We start from the raw sequence: 21908 nt of genomic DNA, 5'->3' as shown, positions 1-21908 counted from the left end.
AACTCACTTTGTAGACCAGGCTGGCCTCGAACTCAGAAATCCGCCTGCCTCTGCCTCCCGAGTGCTGGGATTAAAGGCGTGCGCCACCACGCCCGGCTACTGTCATCCTTTTTCAACCTCACTATTCTTGGACCAGTGAGAAGGTGTCTGCTGCCATGTCTGATAATATGAGTTTGAACCCCAGGACCCAAATAGTGCAGGCTGAAGGCTACTGGAGGAAGTTGCCACCTGACCCCCACATCCATGCCATTCATTTATCTATATGCACACACTGTTAATGAAAAAAATTAATTATTAATGTGATGACATGTGCCTTAATCCAATCCTAGGATGGACAGAGGTGAGTGGATCCCTGTGAGTTCTAAGCCTAGCCAAGGCTATCTAGTAAGACCTTGCCTCAAAACAAAAATAAATAAATGAATGAATAAATAAATAAATAAATACTGTCTTTTGAAAAAAAGGGGGGGGGTCAGTAAAGGTGTTTGTTTCCTGGTAGCCCATATCTTTTAAGGAGAAAATCAACTCCCAAACATTTTTTTTTCCTTCGTTTTTTTCAAGACAGGGTTTCTCTGTGTAGCTTTGGCTGTCCTGGAACTCACTCTGTAGACCAGGCTGGCCTTGAACCTTCATAATACTGTGATGGGCATGTTCAGAAAGACACACATAAATAATTAATAAATACTTAAAAGGTGGGGGGGGGGTTGAGGGTTAAAAAAGAGATGAGTCAGTGGTTAAGAACACTGGCTTCTCTTCCAGAGGATCCAGGTTCAATTCTCAGCACACATATGGCTGCTCACACCTGTCTGTAACTCCAAATCTAGGAAATTCAAAGCCTTCTTCTGTCTTCTAGGGGCACTGCACACATGAGGTACATAGACATACAGGCAGACAGAAATAGTCATATACGAAAATGATAAAATTTTAAAGGCGTTTTCTATACTTGGTTTATTTTTATTTCATGTGCACTGGTGTTTAGCTTACATGAGTGTCTGTGTGAGGGTGTTGGATGTAACTCCTTGGACAGGAGTTACAGTTGTGAGTTGCCCTGTGGGCACTGGGAATTGAACCTGGGTCCTCTGGAAGAGCAGCCAGTACTCTTAACTGCTGAGCCATCTCTCCAGTCCCAGTTTTTTTTTTTTGTTTTTTTTTTTTAAGAGAGCGTGAGGAGAGAGACTTTTGCCCTCTCTTAGCTGTTTTTTCCCAAAACTCTGAGTCTGCTGAAGTCACATAGCCAGTGCCTAGTTTTAACTATCCCCAGGGGAACAGTACCCGAAAACCAACACCTGATCCTATTGACCAAGTCTTGCCTCTTGGGACTCTTTCTGCCCAAATCTCTTCAGATTTGTATCCTTGGGGAACATGCCTGCCAATCTTTGCTTTTTCCTTTTACTTTATCTCAGCATTTGCTTCTCAAAGAATTGGGCTAACAGCATTTCCTTCTATGGCCAACCTCCCTCCCACCATTGTATCCACCCCCTCCTTACACACACACAGGTTCCTGTGTCATAGGACATCTGACCCTAGAAGGACATAAACATAGACCTTCCACTCAAGGGGACAGGTAATGGGAGCATCTGGGGGTTCCCAAGATCCAGACTTGTCCTCCTGAACAGAAGGAGAGCAGTAAGTCTAAGACTAAAAATCAGATGTATCTTTTATTATCACACGAAAACTTCCCAAGTAGGAGTAAATGATAGCTGTTTGATGTGACAACACAGGCCACTCAGCCAAATCTTCACTCCATCTTCAGCCAAAACAGAGGATAAATGGGGCCCCAATCCCAGACTCCAGCCTAGGGAGGGATGTCAAGGCCAAGAGTCATATGGTACCCAGTAACTGCTGGTGTAGCTCTTGGGAGGCATTCGGCAGAAAGGAATCAGAAGCAGAGAAAGGGCCCTGGGCTAGCCTCAAGTTGCCCAAAGCAGCAAGGCGGGTCCATGAGTCAGAACCTATACCAGCAGGGCTCTGAGCAATACACAGGAGAGCATATAACAGCAGGGCTCTGAGCAGTACACAGGCACAATGCAGCTCAGGAAGACCCCCCAAGACAATGGCTAATGTGTTTAACTGGTGGCTAGGGAGTCTTAACTGAATTTTTAAGTGTCTTCCTGACCCTAGCAGTCAGAGGCCATGAGGGACTTTGCATTTGGTGGATATTAACAAGGGATCTTTGTTGTGTTTAAGTTGGGGGTACAACCATCAGTGGGCACAGGTGATTGAAGGGCAACAATCATACTATACCAGAGTCCCTAGGAAACCCACAGTTGCTCACCAAGATGAGGGGTGGCGATTCTAGGAAGGGCAAAGTACAGGCAGCTGCTCTGCCAAGTTTAGGCCAAGTTTCTAGGTAAGTCGGACCAGCCGCTGAGAAGAGCCAGGAATACCGCAGGAGGGTCAGGGAGATGTCCTTTGATACAGAGCTGCTGGCCCAGCCAGAAGCTCAGGGTCCATTTATTTGCAGTACTCCTTCCTGAACTCTGGAAGCCAAGAAAATGGCTAATGTCTGCTCTCTGTCCCTTAGTCCCAGTGGGAAGTCAATGGAGATATTTGGCATGACTTCCCAAGGCCTTCTCAGGAAAATGGCAGGGAGTCCCTGGAATGGGTAGAGTCTCATATGGGATGAGGAGGTAAAAATGCTCACCTTTATCCAGATCCACATCCTTGGCAGGCAGAGGACTGTGGGCCATCTCAGCCCTCTCCTTCAGGATGTTGTTTTTGTAATCTGATTGGGGAAAAAAAAATAAATAAATAAGTGCCACTCCAAAACGTACTTCCCCTGGACCCTTGTGGCCCTCACCCCTACCTAGCTGGATGTCCTCAGTCCTATATGGAGCCTGATCCCTTGTGGCTACAGCAAACTCCACCATGTTCACATCCTTCCTAAAGGGAGATAGCAGTTTAGGAGATCAGGGCAGGACAGGTCTGGGAGGAGAGTTGGGCAGGCAAACTCACCCCTTTGACTTCCCAGCTCTTTTGTCCGACGTCTTGCATCCTGTGAAGAGAGTTATTGGGTTGGTCTCACTGTTCTCGGTTAATCTGGGCCCCTCTGTTCCAAGGGCCCAGCCTCACCTCCACTGTGACGATGCCGTGTAGCCAAGACTACAGTGATGAGCAGCAAGATGAAGAGCAGCAGCGTGGCCAACACATAGCCCAGTTGCTGGAAGAAATGTGTGTGGTCCTCTGGGACAATGACATTGATGATGCTGTGGCCTCGGGCTAGGGTGGGATCTAGATGTAAGTAGCAAGCATCAGAAAACCTCTGCAAGCCGGGTAATGGTGGTACACGCCTTTAATTTCATCACTCAGGAGGCAGAGGCAAGCAGATCTTGGTGAGTTTGAGCCCAGCCTGGTCTACAGAGCTGGTTCCAGGACAGCCTAGAAGAAACCCTGTCTCAAAAACAAAAGCCAAAAAAAAAAAAAAAAAAGGAGGAGAAGGACGGAGGAAGAGGAAGAGGTGGAGGAAAAGGAGAAGAAGGAAGGAAGGAAGGAAGGAAGGAAGGAAGGAAGGAAGCCAGCCTTCACAATACCTCTAGCAATCTAGGTCACAACAGGACCCCTTCTCAGGCCGGCAGGCTACACACACACCTGGGCTAGGAGCACTGTTGTGACCAGACCCATTGCCAGGAGAAGCACGAGCTGGTGGCTCAAAGGCAGGCTCCGTGACCTGTAGGTGGAAGACTCGGCGCTCGTGGAGGCCACAGTAGTGATGGTGCAGGTGGCAGGAATAGATGCCCTCATCAGCTCGCTCCAGCTCATCGATGCGTAGGGAGAAGTCACCGCGTGCAAAAGCGTTGGTGTTCACTGACACACGATCACGCAGGAAGGGTGGCCCATAGGCGCGGCGCTCGCCAGATGCATACAGGTCAAGCAAGCGGTCGGCGCGGTCGTGTGGCACCCCAGGTAGCTGTCGGTCCCAATGGACCACCTGCTGCGCCTCCTCTAAATGGTGGTCAGTCCACACGTGCGCACGGTTGACGCAGGTCATCAGTGCGGGCGCGCCATGGGCCACCACCAACACTTCCTTCTCACCGTCCCAGTATGCACGACTTAATAAGGCTGCGGATGCATTGAGAAAGGCAGTCAGATCAACTCACAGAGGTGAGGAGAGAGAAGACTGGGGGTAAGGAGGATAGGGATGGAAATAGCAAAGGAGAGGAAGGGGCACACTCACGATCGTCTGTAACCTCGAGGCGCACAGCCAGGCTCTCATCGAGGTGGCAGTAGTGATGGTGCAGGTTGCAGGTGTACACCCCTTCATCACCTCTCTCCACAGCTGCTTGGCAGAAGATAGCCTTAGATTGAGGGAACGGGTCCTCTCTATGGCCCCTCCCCTAAAATCGGCCAATCCCCTCTAGGGCCCCGCCCATCCAAGGCTCCAACCTTACTAAGGCCTCTCAGCTCCCTCCAGCTACCCACCACACCTACCCACTCCTCCACCCCACCCTCACCCCTGCTGCCAAGGTTTCAATTTCTGCCAAAGTTTCAGCCCACCACGGTTCTATAGTATACCGCGAATGAGCAGCGAGAAGTTGCCGTCGTGGAAAGCAGAAGACGACAGCAGGAGGCGGTCGCGATCGCGCGGCTCGTACACGCGCTGTTCACCCGCCGAATACATATCCACAAGTCGGCGCCGTTGGCTTCCCGGGCCACCGCTGAGGTCCCAGTGGACCACGCGCTGGCGATCATGCAGCCGGTCTTGGGTCCACACCATGCGGGGGCTCTGGCAGCGTAGCACAGCCTGGGTTCCGGCTGCCAAGCTCACCACAGATTCAGACACCAGAGAGTTGCTGGCTGCTGCGGTCCCTGAAGGCCCTTGTCGGGAAGGGGGAGTCAGTGGCAGAAGTCAAGAGAGGAGGCAGGATTAGGAGAGTGGACTCTGAAGGGGTCTGGTCCACAGCTGGATAGGGGATACTAACCTGAGGACAGGACTGCAGAGCCTGGAAGAAGAGGAGGAATAAAGCTGTAGGTATTTTTCACCTTTGCACCCCAGGACCACTTGGGGCCTCCTGCAGACATGGCAGTTTGTTGCCATGTTACCCACTTAACAAGTTCTGGGAGAGTGAGTGGGAAACCAGACATCTGGCAGCGAGAAGTAGGAAAGGATGTGACTCTTTGCAGGCTTGTTCTAAAGTGTGAACTGCCATGGCTACATTGCAGCAACAAGTCCACCAGAGCTGTTCTAGCATGACACTGAGACAAACAAAGTTGTATGTGCATCTGTGCTGAGCTTTTAGGAACTTTCAGACCTCAGGCATTCATAGCCCTGTCCTACCCTCCCCCATCCCCACCCCTCCACACACACACACCCTAGGTGCAGTATGTTCCCCTGCTAGCCTTCCTCAAGAGCAGAGACCCAGCAGATGACACAGGGAGTCAATCCTAATCTGACACCACTGGCCCAAGGTACCGCTGTGCAGAAGTGGCTGAGGGCCCAGGCTTTTAAGAAAAAAATGTGCCTGTTCCGCAGGCCAGAGTGGACAGGCCTGGGGGCTCTGAAAAAGGGGCTGGAAAGACTCTACTAGCCCCTTAGTTGTCAGCCCCAGTTCACTTCCCTCCCCACATCAAGGAGGAATGTATCCTGAGCAGTTGACCCTGGAGCCACACAGAATGTGGGTACAGAAGGCACCCTTGGCCACATCCTCCCCACTTAAGCCCTCTGGGATTTCTTTTTGAGTACCTGAAGGCTTCGTGAATTGCTCTAAGCGAATTGCTATTTTGAGCACCCAGCCAAGTCCTTTTCTCCACCCCTCCCAACCTAAACCCAGACAGTTCATCCACTCGTTGCCCCACACCCAGTCCCACTCTCACACTCACTCTGAAGAAGCACCAGTTTCCACAGCAGGACACAGGATAGCAGTTCCATGGCGCCTGCGGGGGACGTGCTTTGTCTTACTCAGCTCTAACTCTCCAGAAAAACAGCCGACCCCCTCTCCCTGCCAGCACCCGCTGACATCACGGAGCCCTGGGCCGGGTCTGGGCCCCGCCCACTGCGCTGCTCGACTGCTTGGCCTCCCCCATCTTGACTGGCCTATAATGCTGCAAACACCCTGTCCGGGCCCAGTTGGTGGGAGGGTCTGAGTAGAGGCTCGGCCAGTCACTGGTCAGTCTTGGGGAGGAGCAGTAGCTCAGTCCTGGGACAGAAGTCCTGGATGTGAAGATTTCTGAGGCCAAGTGGGTGCCAAGCATCTGGTAAACTTCCTGAGCTTCAACAGAACTGGTGTTTGAGCGTGAATGATCTGTATCCCCTGTGCTGACATTCTCCTATGTGATCAGCCAGTCCAGAGAACCTGGACTGCTTCCCTGTTATTCTCCCTGCCAGATCCGGTGTCTTCTGATTTCACTTTGACTGAGGGTGATTTTACTATGCCCTTCTCTGGGACCATAGTGGGCTCCCTGGGGACAACATGATGTCAATGTGGTCCAGTTATCTTTAGGAGTGGGAACAGCCAATCATCCAGTCAGGCATGTTGGCCCACACCATTAATTCAGCACTTGGGAGACAGAGGAGGGTGAATCGCTGAGTTTGAGGCAAACCTGATCTTCATAGTGAGTTTCAGACCAGCCGCAACTACACATGATGTTACCTTTCTCAAACAGAACAGACAACAGACAACCAGGGGAGTGAGCAATAGCAACTCTGGGCATGGAGGACAGAGTGTGAGTGTGGTCAGACTTTCCTTCACGACCTGATGGCTGGTGCTGTCCACCTTCTTAAGGCAAACCCTGGAGTCCTGAAGCTAGGACTGGATTACTGTGATCTGGGAAACCTCCACTTGGAGGAGAAGGGAGTGGAACTCTCTCAACAGAAAGCACAAATTTGAAGCCCTGGGAAAACAGAGTCATATAAACAAATGGGAAATAACAGAGTAGCACTGTGTACCAGCCTGCTCCTACTAGTTAAACAAACCTCAGAACAAGAAAGGAAAAGAATCCAAGAAAACCACAGAAGCCCTTAACTAGTCTAGGCCTCCTCTTTGGATATAATCAGTACAGGCCCTATCCCTGTGGGTTGGGGTGGGGTCCCCAAGTCCTCAGCCAAGCCAGAACCTCAGCCTAGCTGGCTCTTGGGGGGTGGGGAGGAGACAACAGGGAGGACCAGCTGTGAGGCTTTAGGAAGCCCCTCCGGACTTAAGGGAGCCATCTCCTCTCCAGGATCTGGGCCAGGCAGAGCATGAACTTGGCCCCCAGCTCTTCCCTGGGACTTTTATTCTGGGAAAAAAAACAAAACAAAACAACAACAACAACAAAAACAAGTTCTACCCAGCAGGCCATTCCCCAGTCCCTCTCTGGCTTTCCCTTATGTTTCTCTAAATGGTGTTGCCTGATTTGCTACAGTGTCTGCCTCTGCCCCACACTCCCATGGTTGTCCCAGGCTGTCATTTATCCTGTTTCTTATCATGGTGGGAAAGTATTCAGAAAGTGATAGATGGACACAGAGGTGGTTCAGGCTGGATCCTAAATATGAGAGGGAGATATTTCCACGAAGAGGCCTGAGGAAGAGGCACCTCTGCTACGGTCTTCTCTTTGCAGACTCCTTGATCTCAGGGCTCCACTTGAGGGTTGAGGGGCGCTCAGAAACTGTGAATCCCAGTAACCTACTTTCAGGTTACAGGCCAGATGCTAATATAACTGTGGGCGAAGCCCCAGACACACCTATGTGGATCCTTGCCCAACACCTTACCCTCATCCTATTCTCTGCTTCAGATCAGAGTCGTCACGATGGATAGCAGAAGTCTTCCCTCCTCCAACTACCCCTCCACCCCCCTTCACCACATCCTTAAGCAGGAAATAGCCACAGATGAAAACTGGAGCCAAGCAGGCAGCCTGGGCTGCTAACCAAGCCACCTGCCCCTCCCATAGTTAAGGGCATGAGCTACTCCGGCTCCTTCCCTATCTACGCTGTGGAACCCCTGGCTCCCTTTCCCTTGTCCCTTGCTTTCCAGACCCACCTAGAATCTTTGTCCCTTTAGGAAGAAAACAGATTAGGACAAAGCAAAACCACTGACCTCATGTCCAAGTCTCAGCCAATCCAGAGCCCTAGACCTAGTGCTTCGGGGTGTGGCCAGACAAGGGGTATCAGCCAACCCACTAGGCACAAGGACTAAGAATCTGATGTTGGCTCCTATTTCTGGTGTTTTGGACATTCCAGGCAGCCCGGCTCATTGGGGCAAAAAACCACAGGACCGGAGATTCAGTCAAGCCCAACTCCCCCACCACAGGCTTCTTAAAAGAAGGCCAAAGGAATATAATCAGATCAGACACAGGCACAAACTGAGTTGCTTATGTTACTCATCCATCCATAAAGATCCACATTGGTCTTTATTTTTCCAGCATTTACCAAACACCCACTGTATACTAAGCAATCAAGATTTAATGCTAAACTAGACAGATGTACCAGTCCCTACCCTATTGATAGACCAGCATACTTATCTTTTATAATCGATGTATGTATGTATGTATGTATGTATGTATGTATTGAGAAAGGGTCTTTCTACATAGCCTTGAGGGCTATGGAATTCACCATGTTTTCACAATGTAGACCAGACTGGACTCCAATTTACTGAGATCCACCTGCCTCTACTTACCAAGTACTAGGATTAAGGTCAGACATCACTACACCTGGCTTATGATCATTTAAAAAATATTTATGGTGTGTGTGTGTCACCTGCATGTATGTTTCTGTACTATGTGAAGTGCACTCAGAGGCCAGAAGAGGGCATCAGATTCTCTGGAACTAGAGCTACCTGTAGTTGTTAGCCACCTTTTGGTACTGGGAACCAAACCCGGGTCCTCTGGAAGAGCAACAAACACTAGACCACCTCTTATGATCATTTCTAAATAACAGAAGTGGGATGGGCATGGTGGCACATTCTTGTTACCCCAGCATTCAAGAGGCTGAGGCAGGAGAGCACCATTTGTAAGAAGAACCTGTCTTAAAATGAGGCAGGCGAATTTCTGAGTTCAAGGTCAACCTGGTCTACAGAGTGAGTTCCAGGACAGCCAGGACTACACAGAGAAACCCTGTCTCGAACAACCAAAATAAATAAAATAAAATAAAATAAATAAATAAAAATAAAAAATAAATGCCACAAGAATAGGTCTGGGCTGCCTGGCTAGAGATTGGTCTGATGGCACATAAAAATATTGAGATTGGGCTGGAGAGATGGCTCAGCGGTTAAGAGCACTGACTGCTATTGCAGAGGTCCTGAGTTCAATTCCCAGCAGAGAGATGAGCATAATTTAAAAAGTACTAGATATGATGGCACAAACCTTTAATAACAGTGCTTGGGAGGCAGATCTCTGTGAGTTCAGGCCAGCCTGGGCTAAAATACTGTATCCAAAAAAAAAAAAAAAAAAAAAAAGCCAGGCGTGGTGGCATACACCTTTAATCCCAGCACTCGGGAGGCAGAGGCAGGCAGATTTTTGAGTTCGAGGCCAGCCTGGTCTACAAAGTGAGTTCCAGAACAGCCAGGGATATACGGAAAAACCCTGTCTCGAGAAAAAAAAAAAAAAAGACAGGGTCCCTTCTAAGCCTGCTTTGTTCTTGAACTCACTATATAGCCAAGGATAACCTTGAACTTTTGTTTATAGTCAGGCTTTCTCTGTGTGTCCCTAGCTGTGCTAGAACTCACTCTATAGACTAGGCTGACCTCAAATTCAAGAGATCAGCCTGCCTCTGCCTCCCACACCTGGCAATCATAAATTTCTAATCTATCCTTTGAATGCTGAGTCTTAGATTCAGGGTTTTGTGTATGCTTGGCAAACACCTACCAACTGAGTTTACAGCTTCAGCCTGTACTAGAGTTTACAGTGCTAGGAATCAGTACTGCTCCTCCAAACCCCAAGCTGCGTTTATGGGGACCCAACCCTCCCTAGGCTTCTTCATCTGGGATTCTGTAGTCCTACACTTAGGACTTCTCAGTTCTCCTAGTAAAAGCAAGTTGGAGAAAGAAAGCCTACGCAGCAACGTCAGTCCTAGACAGAAATATTTTCCCAACTCCAGTCCTAACCCTAGTCCATGTCCTTGCCAGGACTAATTCAAGGGGACCATCCTCCTCCTAGATTCTGCCCTATATAGGACACATTCTCCTTGCCAGCCACATACTTCCCCAACAGTAGGAAATAAGACCCACTGGAGGATCAGGCTTGCTTCATACAGCTGTACACACGTACAGTGCCCTGGCCAAAGTTCCTCAGCAGAGCTAAGAATTCGTGTATGTGGAGACCCTGAACATTTACTGGTTAAGAGATATACTAGGTAATTAAATATGCTGGCTGAGCAGGCATGTGGTGGGGGATAAGCTCTCAAAAGACCATACTGAGATAGTTATTAGCTTTTAGTCTTGGCATAAGAGTTGGTGTACCCAACATGGTTTGAAGATCACTCTTACCAATCCTGGCCTGGCAGGAATCTGAACTCTGACATTGCTAGGAGGATGAGCAGTTGGAAGCAGAACCAAATCACAAGCCTCCCTTCATAGCATTTTCCTAGATCAGGGAGAAAGCAAGGGGCTGTGTGTCCCACAAGGTAGAAGGCAGGACAGAGGTCCTATAGGAAAGAACGGATAGCTACTTGTGACCTGGGAGGAGGTGCAAAGATAAAAAAAATATAATCCTCAAATTGTCTGCTGAGATCTTGGTTGGGTAGGGGATTAAGAATCTCATCCTCAAGCCGGGCGGTGGTGGCACACGCCTTTAATCCCAGCACTTGGGAGGCAGAGGCAGGCGGATTTCTGAGTTCGAGGCCAGCCTGGTCTACAAAGTGAGTTCCAGGACAGCCAGGGCTACAGAGAAACCCTGTCTTGAAAAAACAAAAAAACAAAAAACAAACAAACAAACAAAAAAAGAATCTCATCCTCAGGACTGACTCTGTGGTAGTCACAAGTTCCTGTCCTGAAGGAATCCAGCAAAATCTGTTGTTTCAGATACCCACAACAACTAAAAAAGTCTCTAGAAGATTCAGGCCATGTTAAGAACCACTGCCCATGGGCAGACAGGATGGTGCTTGACTTTAATCCTAGCACTTGGGAGGCAGAGGCATGATGATCTGAGGTTGAAGCTAGCCTAGTCTACATAGTTCTAGGGCATCCAGGACTACATAAAGACCCTGTTTCATAAAACAAAACAGGACTGGAGAGATGGCTCAGTGGTTAAGAGCACTGACTGCCCTTCCAGAGGTACCGAGTTCAAATCCCAGCAACCACATGGTGGCTCACAACCATCTGTAATGAGATCTGATGCCCTCTTCTGGTGTGTCTAAGACAGCTACAGTGTACTTATGAATAATAAATAAATCTTAAATAAAATTAAAAAAAACCAAAACCAAAACCAAACCTGTCTATTATTCTGTATGAACTATGAGGTGAAGTAGCCCAGAGCCTTTTCTTTTCCAGCTGGCACACTGGGTGGAAGCCAGCATGGTAGCTGAAGCACCCGGGCCTGGGCCACTCAGGCCACTCTACCATCAGTATTCACATTGAAGCCCACCTCCCTGGAGCTGTTCACAGTGGTTCCAGAGCACTCTCTTCTAACATCTGGGTGCTTAGCTCCAGACAGGAGAATTAAAATCCCATTTTTCCTCTAAAAGGAAGTGTGGGGTGAGCCACAGGGCAGCTCCTGGGCAGGGCTGGAAGGAAATACCAGGAGCAGCTGTGGACAGCCAAAAGTGCCAGCAGAATGCAGGGAGCTACAGGGTTAGACTTGGCCAGAACTGGATCAGAGAATGCTCCACTTCAACAAGGCTCCATCTTTGAGGCCCTGGCCCTAGGACCCTTGTTCCACTCACCCCAGGAGACCCAGACTCAGGAAGAGTACCACAGCTGGGGAGCCCTGACAGGAGCTTTCAGCCAGCTGCTCTGGTCTTCTGCCAGGGACTATGGGATGCCAAGAGCCTGGTTGCTGCCCCCTTATGGTCACTAGTAAAAGCACAACTATCTTAGAGGTTTTTAGCTTTTGAGCTCTATCCAATCAGCTTCAATTTTTCAGCAGAGAGCATAAGGCCCTTATCAGACCCTGCCTTTAGAAACCTGCTCACTGATTCACATTCATTGGTCAGGGGCACAGTTGGATCCCAAGGGACATCTGGTTATCAATATCATCTACACCAGCCAGTCTAGATTTGTTAATTCAGGTGATCGTATCGGAGAGCAGGGTTCATGAGGGCCCCCGTGGCCTAACAGATGCACTGTTCAGTTTCCCAAGCTTATTCCTAGCTCCCTCATAACTTGGTATACAAGGCCAGGGTCCTTCCAGGTCCTCAACTATTCATAGCATACACTCCTCTTGATGCAGGGATACTGGAATCATGAAGGTCTCTTCCCCAAGCTAGACTCTAAAACAGCATCTTCCGTAGTAAGATGTCAACACTGAACCTAGCAAAATATACCATCCAGGTAACCTTCCTGATTAATGCTCCCACCCACACTGGGGACTCCAGAACACAGCTGGCTGAGGAGCCAAGCAGAAGCTGGGACATCTGGGAGCGCTGGCGACCCACGCCAATACACTGTCCCTGTCCCTGTGGCAAGACGAAACCATCCCAGCCAACAGGGCAACTTAAATGGCTCATCAACTATAGAGGACCACGTGCCATCTCTTGAGACATTTGAGCTTCCCTTTTCTTTTTTTTTTTTTAAGATTTATTTATTTATTTATTATATGTAAGTACACTGTAGCTGTCCTCAGACACTCCAGAAGAGGGCGCCAGATCTCGTTGCGGATGGTTGTGAGCCACCATGTGGTTGCTGGGATTTGAACTCTGGACCTCTGGAAGAGCAGTCGGGTGCTCTTACCCACTGAGCCATCTCACCAGCCCGAGCTTCCCTTTTCTGCTTCCCTCCTTGAGTCCTCACAGATCATCTCTTACCCCATAATCTAATCAGCACTCCCCTTAACCTAGGTACCCCTCAGCTCCAGGACACCCAGGCCACTCTACCACCAGTATTCAAATTGAAGTCCACCTCCCTGGAGCTGTTCACAGTGGCCCCAGAGCACACATCTCTAAATGAGGTAGATTAGTCAGGTTGGAGGTCAAGGACCATTAGGCACACTTGGGCCCTGGGTTCCTATGACAGAGTCTGTTTTTACCCGAAGAGATCTCACACCAAGCCAAAGAAACTCTAGGCTGGCCTAGAATAATTGAGTCCTTCCAATGTTTATTATAATGGGTCAGAAGCAGCAAGAGAGCCAGAGGGACAGGAACCCAGACTTATTTGTTCTTCAGGTAGATCTTTGGGGTCTGCCAGTTCTCAGGGGCTTCCTTCAGGCCTGCCTTAAGCCAGATGCGCTTCAAGTCTTTCTCAAATTTGATCTGCAAGGGCAGAGGAGACCACCAACTTATAATGAGCAAAGCCACTCTTAACCACTGTCAGTCTAGGTCCAAGGGAGTGCCCATATTCACCTGCTTCTTCTTCAAACGTCCTTCCCGGACTTTCCGTCGTAGAAACCGTGTCCTTTTGACCAGTTTACGGTACTTGTGGTGGTTCATCTTTCGCCTTCGGATCTTCAGCACATTTTTGCACTGCACTGGAGTGGCATCCCAGACTTCCCTGACTCCCTGCTGGGCTTCCTCCTCCCCCTGCCTAGGTGGACATTCGTAGAATTGGGAGGGAGCCGGAGTCACTGGGACCTCAACATTCAGTTTGGGCAATAAGTATTGAACAGTCAGCCAGCTTTCTAGAGGACTGATGGCCATCTTCCTGGGGACCAGGAACTCCTCAAGCTCTAACTGGGCCCTCTTACCAGGGAGGGAGGCAGCCCGACTTGGGCTTGCAGGCTGCAAACTGTAAAGGGGTCGAAAAGCATAGCTGCCAATCACCCCGGAGCCAGGGCAGGAACGACTGAAACCTGGGGAAACAACACAGTTGCTACTAGTGAGATCACACCAGATCAGAACACCACTACTACCCAGGCTATGGCAACACGTACACCCAAATGGTAAGACCTGCACCTTATCCTTCGGTCTGGAGTTGTGATGTACTCCTACATACTACATGGAAGTTCGCAGGAAAAGGTTTGTGCCCAGGCTCTTACTTCCAGTAGCGACATGAGACTACTGAAGGCGAGCTGGGTCGCTATGATTCCCACCCCCAACTTAGGTGTGGATTCCGCGTCCAAGGGCGTCTTACCTGCCCAGGGAACAACAGTCCTGACCAGCTGTGAAGTCAGGCGCGCCAGGAACATGGTGAGCTGTTGGTCCGGCGGCAGTGCTCAAAGCTAGAATACAGGTACCAGTTGAGGTCACGCAGCGGCGACGGGCAGTGCTCTCAGCCGTCGCCGACTGGCCAGGCCGCATGCCTCACATATCCCATCACCCTGGGTCCCCCTGACCAGCAATAAGGAGACATCTTCAAAAGTCGCTCTTAACTCAAATCCTGTCCCTACTTATCTCCACCAGCGTGGTCCCTGTAAGCCGTCCACCCACTGTTTCTGCTCAGGCACCAAAACCCACAGCGCAGGACAATATTGATGCTCGCACGCACCAAACAGACGCAGGACAAGCGAGCTCCGCTGCCTCTCATCATTTAAGCTCCCCAACAGGCCTACCGAATTCCGGAAGTTAGGACTGATCATGTCTCCTCTGACCTAGACCACTTCCGGTCCCTGATCCTACGCAGCGCCCTCTGGTGCCCCCTGAAGGCGATCGTTTCCGGTTATAGGGAACGCTCCCCCAGCCGCTGTTGTCCAGCAGCACCAAAATTCCGGGTAAAAATTACCCAAACCCTACATCCACCCACAATCCCGGATAGTGCTCTCTGCGTACACGTGGACTTTAACAGTATTTTTTCATCTCTCCCAAGCCAGTTAGCCTCCGGGTACCGCCATGGACCGTAGGACTGCGGAAGAGACATGTGGCGCTCCTGTTAGGGCAGCAGGTCCTTTAATAGTCCCGTGGGATAGGCTGGTTGCAGAATAGGGCTCTCTGCTTCTTGAGGCCTCAGGAACCCCGCCCTGTTCCTGCTCCGCGGTCCCACCCTTTTCACTGACAACCACTTCTCGCCGCTAATCTCAAGTGAAAAAAGTTCTAAATTCTTTAGTGTGCCTTGAGGAAAAATTTAAATATCCTCACACACACGTTAATTTTTATCCAAAAACTTAAAAGCAGCTTCTTCAGAATATGGCTGCTGCTTCCCTTGGCAAGAGCCTAGCAATCCACTGCACCTCAGTGTGGACCAGAAAGTCCTGCTGGCTCCGATGGACAGGGGTGCAAGACTAGGGTTCTCCTTCATTTGAGAAACTACGAATGCCTTGCATGAGGGATTTCTGTGGATTCTTAACACAAAGTGGCCAAATATCTCATTCCCAGGCATTAACCTAGCTAAAGTTACATAAGCCAGTAAGAGGGCAGAAATTGCAGGCTGTAGTCCCAGCCGTGTAACTGAGGTCACAAAGTGATGTTGCGTGCACCCGACCTTCGAGAGGGGATGCTGGAGATATTTGTCTTTTCTAATGATGTTTCGAGAGGGGAGGCACAATGTGCACGTGCATATGCCACAGCACACATGGAGTCATTTCTCTTCTTCCACATTTAAGGAAGTGAATTCCAGGAATCTCATTCAAGTTGTTGGGTTTATGTGGCAAGCACTTAGCCATTGCACTAGCCCAAACAGGAAGGTTTATGTACATTAGTCTCTGTCTTTAGTTCAGACTCTCACCCTGGGTTTAGCCACAAAAGGCAAATGGTGTTCTCTAGATTCCAGCCTTCACCTTGGTGCTCCCAGTCCTCAACATGGCTAGCTTTTATTTGATGTTTTTCTCCTTGGATTACCTAACTAAAGGTTCAAGGAGATGAATAAAAGTAAATAAATCCATCAGAGAAATGATCATGTTCACAACAACCCATATCAGGACAGGGCTTTGTAGAGTCAGGGACAATAAGAGAAAGGGCAACGGAAACAGTTTTGGAAACAGATCAACCAAAGCTTCCTCCTTACACAAGAGCTAGCAAGTTTCTAATCTTTCAGGAGGTGAGTAAAGCCAACCTTGTTAAGATCCCTATACTTTCCTGGGTGGTGGTGGCCCACACCTTTAATCCCAGCACTTGGGAGACAGAGGCAGATGGATCTCTTTTGAGTTGGAAGGACCACCTGGTCTACAGATTGAATTCTAGGACAGCCAGGGCTACACAGAGAAATACTGTCTCAAAAATCCAAAAGACCCCTATCTCAACAGGCTCCAGGCCAAAACAGAAGGTGCCCAACCAGGGCAGGGTAGCTGCTTGGCCATGGTGGCATTGTCCATTTCATTTTTAATTTTTTATTGTTTTTAAAATTAATAGGTCTATTCATCGTAATGTATGTACATCAAGTTCATGGCTGGTGTCAATGAACTTGGCGTACATACATACAATGAATATGGCCTGAAAAGGGCATTGGATCCTCTGGAGTTGTGAGCCATACAGTGTGGCTGTGAGCCTTACAGCATGGGTGCTAGGAACTAAACTTAGATCCTCTGGAAGAGAGAGCAAGCCTTCTCTCCAGTCATTATTTTACATTATAAGGTTGTTTTTTTTTTTTTTTTTTCCACCATACCTAGCTTATGCAGTACTGGGGATCAAGCCCAGGGCTTTGTACTAGTTAAGCAAGCTTGCACCTATAGCTGAATTTTTGTTTGTTTGTTTTTCAGGGCAGGGTTTCTCTGTATAGTCCTGGCTGTCCTGAAACTCACTTTGTAGACCAGGCTGTCCTCGAACTCAGAAATCTGCCTGCCTCTGCCTCCCAAGTGCTGGAATTAAAAGCGTGTGCCACTACTGCCCCGCTATAGTTGAAAATTTAATAAAGCCATTGTACCTGACATAAAATGGCATACCTATACTTTGAAGTACTCTTTTATAATTAATCAGTGATTGTTACCCGAGATTTATGGAGTTGCTTTTCCCATAGAAGATTCAAAACCTTTGCATGACTTCAGTAGCAAGACATTTCTGGCAAATCTTGGCTGATAATTGTTTAATGTGCTCCTTCAGACAACTCCCAGATCAGATCAAAGGATCTAGTATTGACTTGTTAAAGATACCTTTTGTGTAACAATCAATAAAAACACTTCTGCAGAGGCTGTTCCAGGGTTCAGTCCACAGAGGCTGACCGCCTTGCTCCTTCAAGGCTTCATTACATACTTTTCTTTTCTCTCTTTAATCATCCCATGTTAAACAATTTACCAGTATCTGGTGCCCAGTGTGTGGGGTTTGAAGAAATGAGGGGACCAGAATACTCCAGGACTAGAGGTAAAGGGCACTTACAGGTAAGCAAGACTCCAGGATTTGGTAGAAACATGGGGGGAACTTCCCGTCTCAGGAGTGGCGCCATGTCCAGTGGCTAAAATGCTTGTTAAAAGGAAATGGAGAGGGCCGGAGAGATGGCACAGTAGTTAAGAGCACCAACTGCTCTTCTGAAGGTTCTGAGTTCAAATCCCAGCAACCACACTCTTTGCTTTGGAGCAGAGTGAAGAGTCAGAGAAGGTTCTATTAGATGTGGAACAGGGAAATAAGGATATTCTGGTCAGGAATTGTCAGTCAGCAGAGAAGAATGTTGTCTAGAGGAAGATAAAAATGTTTCAGGGCTGGAGAGATGGCTCAGCTGTTAAGATCAGTGTCTGCTCTTCCAGGAGTTCTGAGTTCAATTGTACACTGGTAGCTCTACTGGACTCTGATGCCCTCCCTAACCCTGGCATGCAGGTGTACATGCAGATGGAACTCTCATATTACATCAAAACAAAACAAAGTCTAGGAGGAAGACACATGAAGATGGTCCAAAAGCTAGAGATGAATCTCCTCCTTTGTTACACAAACACAGACTTAGAAAAGGGAAAAATTGGGGCTGGAGAGATGGCTCAGTGGTTAAGAGTACTGACTGCTCTTCCAGAGGTTCAATTCCCAGCAACCACATGGTGGCTCACAACCATATGTAATGGGATCCGATGCCCTCTTCTGGTGTGTCTGAAGACAGCTACAGTGTACTCATATAAATAAAATAAATCTTTAAAAAAAAAAAAAGGGAAAAATTGAAACTGCACAATTGCAAAAATTACAGATGCAGGTAGAAAGGCTCCAGAGACTAGAATTAAAGAAGGAAAGTGGATCTTCCTGGTAGAATTTTTAAATCAGGGACCTATAGAGGCTCCTTATGAACTGAGGAATAGTTTCAAGGTTATGTTCAGGTTAGTTGGAAACGTACAGAAATAACAGATCTGAGGTGATTTAAGAAAGCATCAGTGGCATATGGAAGGCATTCATCCTATGTAAGAGATTTGTAACAAAGATTGGAAGGAAGGAAGGGAGGGAGGGAGGGAGGGAGGGAGGGAGGGAGGGAGGGCAGGGCAGCTGGACCTCAAGGCTCTCTGTGAGCTGCCTGTCAAGCCCTTTCTGCCCAGAGCCCACCATTGCAGAGCATAAAGTTCCAAGTTATGACAGGAGAGTCTCCACTGCTGCAGCATGACTTACTAACACAGCTAGACGAAAATTTAAAATTTTCTTGTTTGATTTTTGTTTAATTTTTTAAAAAATTTTTCTCTCATAGAAGGAATAACTAAAAACTCACTATCAATGATCCCTTCAAAGGAAAACAAACAATATAGAAAGAATCAAAACCAGGGCATAGTATTAATCCTACACTTAAAATTTCCACAGGTATTACATGATGGTTGTCTAATTAAAACTTAATTGAATGTTTAATTTTCATAGTAAATAAACTGAAAGCAAACTTTGTAATTTTTAACTATATAAACTTACCTGTTTATACACTGAGGATTTGTCTCAGGTCTTTGGGTTGTTTTCTGGAAACTCTTGGTTAAATTCTATAAAAATGTAACACCTGGGATAGAACAGTCTAGCACCTTATTAAATAACATGACTGTTAAGATGATAGCTCATAGAAATAATCTTTTACTGATAAAAAGCCTACAATGGGGCTGGAGAGATGGCTCAGAGGTTAAGAGCACTGACTGTTCTTCCAAAGGTCCTGAGTTCAATTCCCAGCAACCACATGGTGGCTCACAACCATCTGTAATGGGGAGCCGATGCCCTCTTCTGGTGTGTCTGAAGACGGCCACTCACATACATGGAAAAAAAAAAAACCTACACTGATCTTTTACAAAGATTTCTTCAAAGCCTAGGTGCACCATCACTTAGGGTTAGAGTTAGAGAATTTATGCCAGGTTACAATGGCTCTATTAAATTTCCCACTACACTCAACTAAGCTACATTCCTCAACCACACTTTTTATGTATTTGAGACAGGGTCTATGTACTAGGCTGGAACTCACTATAGAGACCAGGTCGGCCTTGAAGTGCCTTAGTCTCTTGAGTACTGGGATTACAGGCTTGTCTCCCTCACAGTTAGCAATTCATTTTTTTTTTAAAGTATGTGAGCATGCCACTTGAATTCAGATTTTTTTTTTTAAAGATTTATTATATGTAAATACATTGTAGCTGTCCTCAGACACTCCAGAAGAGGGCATCAGATTTTGTTAACAGATGGTTGTGAGCCACCATGTGGTTGCTGGGATTTGAACTCGGGACCTTCGGAAGAGCAGTCGGCGCTCTTAACCACTGAGCCATCTCGCCAGCCCGCAATTCTTTTTTAAAAATTTTATAGTTAAGGGAAATGCTGTTTAATATTTTCTATGTTCTCAAAGTTATTAGAGTACTGTACACAATGAAGAAAAAGCTATAGACTTCCCCCTGCATCAAATAAAAGTGACCAGTGAACAACGGTCTCACTGTGCCTGAATCATGGGGCTCTTGATGCAGAGTCTATGGACAAGGCAAAACATCAGATGGCTTCTGCACCCCATGCTACACGGATCCCCTCAGAGCAGTGGTTCATAACCTTCTTAAAGCTGTGACCCTCTAACACATAAAATTATGTTCATTGCTACTTCATAACTTTAATTTTGCTAGTTATGAGCTATAACTTAAATATCTGTTTCCTGAAGATCTTCTGCGACCCTTATGAAAATGCCTTTCAACCAAAAAGTTAAAAACTACTGTCTTAGAGGGAAGGAAAGGTTGATCATACCACCCTAAGACAGGAGCTACCAGGATAAACTGTTTTCTCTCACCAGGGCCCACAAATGATATGTATTGGTCTCAGTGGTTCGCATGACCTGGGAACCACTGCAGTTGAGCTGACTCACCTCTTACCCCTTTGTGTAGGGACAGGGAACCATAAAGTTGGTCTGAGCAGGATTTGACTAGCCCAAGTATTGTTGCTCAGACAAAATATACGCAGGCTACATGTATGCCTTGGCTACTGAGGCTGCAGTGGGGTAGGGGAATGGGCCTATACTTGTCTCTAGATGCTGGTCTAAGGAAGTGACCAACCCCTGGCAAAAGAGCCAGTCCCTTCTGACAGGAAATATCCATTCAAAGAATAAGCTTACTCAACTCATCTATTCTACTGTCCACAGGGTTCAGATCATAGTTCTGAACCTAGGAACCCTATTCTTGGCTATCCCTGTGTCTAAACAAAACTGTGAATTATAATAATAAAGCCAATAAAAATAATAAAGGGTTAGAGCCCTTTAGCTGCACATTGATAACGTATCTTCCTTCCTTTCATCTCTAAGGACAGATGGTTTCAGGATGGCACAGAGCTCAGTACAAAATCCAACACTTTAATGACAACAGGGAGCAAGGACCAGGGCATATACAGCTCATACAGCCCCTGGAATAGCTAAGCTGGCAGTGCATAGCTGCACACAAATATTCCCACCAGGCCTGAGTCCCACAGCCAAATTCCAGGCATACACTCAAAGAAACAACCAGAATGACAGCCCACAAAGTCTTACATAACAAGTGTCCTGAGAATTGTTTATTCAACCACGTAAAATTTCTCTCGAGCTGGTGGCCCGCACTCAGCATTGCACAGATAAAAATATATGACTTTCAACACAGACCTAAATACCTTCACATTTAAAAAATCTCAATTTTCTATACAAGTGTTAAGCTAACAGAATCAAAATTCTGAGTTCTCATATATAGCTTTTACTTGTATTAAACATGTTTATTTACAACGTGAATAGAGAACAAGGGGGCTATTAAGGCCATTTTCTCATTGTGAACCACTGCAAAATATGTACACAAGTACAACCTAATATAGGCAAAGATTTGAAAAATCATCTTTCTTGGCTTAACGTAATTGAGTATCAGTTTAGGAGTGAAGAGACAGCTTGTCAATAGCACCAAGCCACGCCAATGGGGACGTGTGCCTTTGCTGTTCCATCCAGCTACCTGAAGGTCTGCAGTTGAGGTGGACCATTAACCGGGACAGATGTACAGCACTCCCCAGGCCAGCCTGAAGGGCACCTTGTCCACTGTCTCATCAATCAAATTCACCTCAAGGTCCAATTAAAAACACTTTCAAAAAACTTCATGCTACAAGGCCACTGAAGCCAAGGTGTGCCCAACAGGGAGGGACCAAGGGCAGCCACCAGGGATCCTATCTCACCTCCGATGCCTGCTGTGTCCAGGGTGGTCCCTCTCATAGCGATGGCCTGTGCGCTCATATGACCTTGAGCGCTCACGTCTTTGATCTCTATAGTAATGACTTTTCTTCTTGTATTTTCCAGAATTGTCTGTCCGCTCTCGTGACCGGCTCCGGGAACGAGAGGAGCTCCGGCTACGAGACTTGTGTGGCTTCTGGGTGAGGTACTTGCAGTCCTTTGATTTCCGGGAGCCCCTCACTTCTGAGCCTTTGTAGGGAGCACCACGGTGTACTTGCCTTGGAGGAGAGTCACTTCGGCTCCGAGAACGACTCTGTGACTTGGACCCACCTGAGGTAGAGCCACTATCACTTTTCCTGTGGAGAGGAAAACAATCTTGTGGCCAAAACTAGGGCCACCTGTACTAGCCAAGCCCTAACAAAGCAGAGAGGCAAGGATTTCCCCTGCCCCCCCCCCTTTTTTTTTTTTTTT

The 21908-nt window shown here is 47.6% G+C and overlaps 3 protein-coding genes across 8 annotated transcripts in view; all 3 read right to left on the bottom strand.

The window, feature by feature from the left end:
* Nucleotides 1-1630: 1630 nt before the first annotated feature.
* Mxra8 (matrix remodeling associated 8) lies at nt 1631-6000 on the bottom strand. 2 transcript variants are annotated; one of them, XM_029475809.1, is made up of 10 exons: nt 5815-6000; nt 4917-4937; nt 4510-4803; nt 4172-4273; nt 3586-4056; nt 3070-3228; nt 2953-2992; nt 2804-2880; nt 2642-2722; nt 1631-2477 (listed from the first exon to the last, which is right to left on the bottom strand). In XM_029475809.1, exons 1-10 carry the CDS (start codon nt 5861-5863, stop codon nt 2452-2454), a joined length of 1320 nt encoding a protein of 439 aa, XP_029331669.1. In that variant the 5' UTR covers nt 5864-6000; the 3' UTR covers nt 1631-2451. The 2 variants fall into 2 exon arrangements, with proteins under 2 accessions (XP_029331669.1, XP_021016291.1); XM_021160632.2 differs by having other exon boundaries at nt 4510-4812; nt 5815-5998.
* A 7129-nt stretch (nt 6001-13129) lies between these two features.
* Nucleotides 13130-14611, bottom strand: Aurkaip1 (aurora kinase A interacting protein 1). 2 transcript variants are annotated; one of them, XM_021160721.1, is made up of 4 exons: nt 14545-14611; nt 14127-14214; nt 13400-13845; nt 13130-13309 (listed from the first exon to the last, which is right to left on the bottom strand). In XM_021160721.1, the coding sequence occupies exons 2-4, from the start codon at nt 14179-14181 to the stop codon at nt 13208-13210; spliced, it is 603 nt and encodes a 200-aa protein (XP_021016380.1). In that variant the 5' UTR covers nt 14182-14214; nt 14545-14611; the 3' UTR covers nt 13130-13207. The 2 variants fall into 2 exon arrangements, with proteins under 2 accessions (XP_021016380.1, XP_021016379.1); XM_021160720.2 differs by having other exon boundaries at nt 14481-14596.
* A 5978-nt stretch (nt 14612-20589) lies between these two features.
* Nucleotides 20590-21908, bottom strand: part of Ccnl2 (cyclin L2) — a 12354-nt gene continuing 11035 nt past the window's right edge. For all 4 annotated transcript variants that reach the window (XM_021159707.2, XM_021159708.2, XM_029476312.1 and 1 more), the window contains one exon: nt 20590-21793. In XM_021159707.2, the coding sequence (XP_021015366.1) occupies nt 21439-21793 (355 nt within the window). In that variant the 3' untranslated portion in view covers nt 20590-21438. The remainder of the gene's footprint in view (nt 21794-21908) is intronic.

The sequence above is a fragment of the Mus caroli genome, chromosome 4 (assembly GCF_900094665.2).
Source record: "Mus caroli chromosome 4, CAROLI_EIJ_v1.1, whole genome shotgun sequence".
Classification (NCBI taxonomy): Eukaryota; Metazoa; Chordata; class Mammalia; order Rodentia; family Muridae; genus Mus; species Mus caroli.
This window is presented reverse-complemented; position numbering and strand designations above follow the sequence as displayed.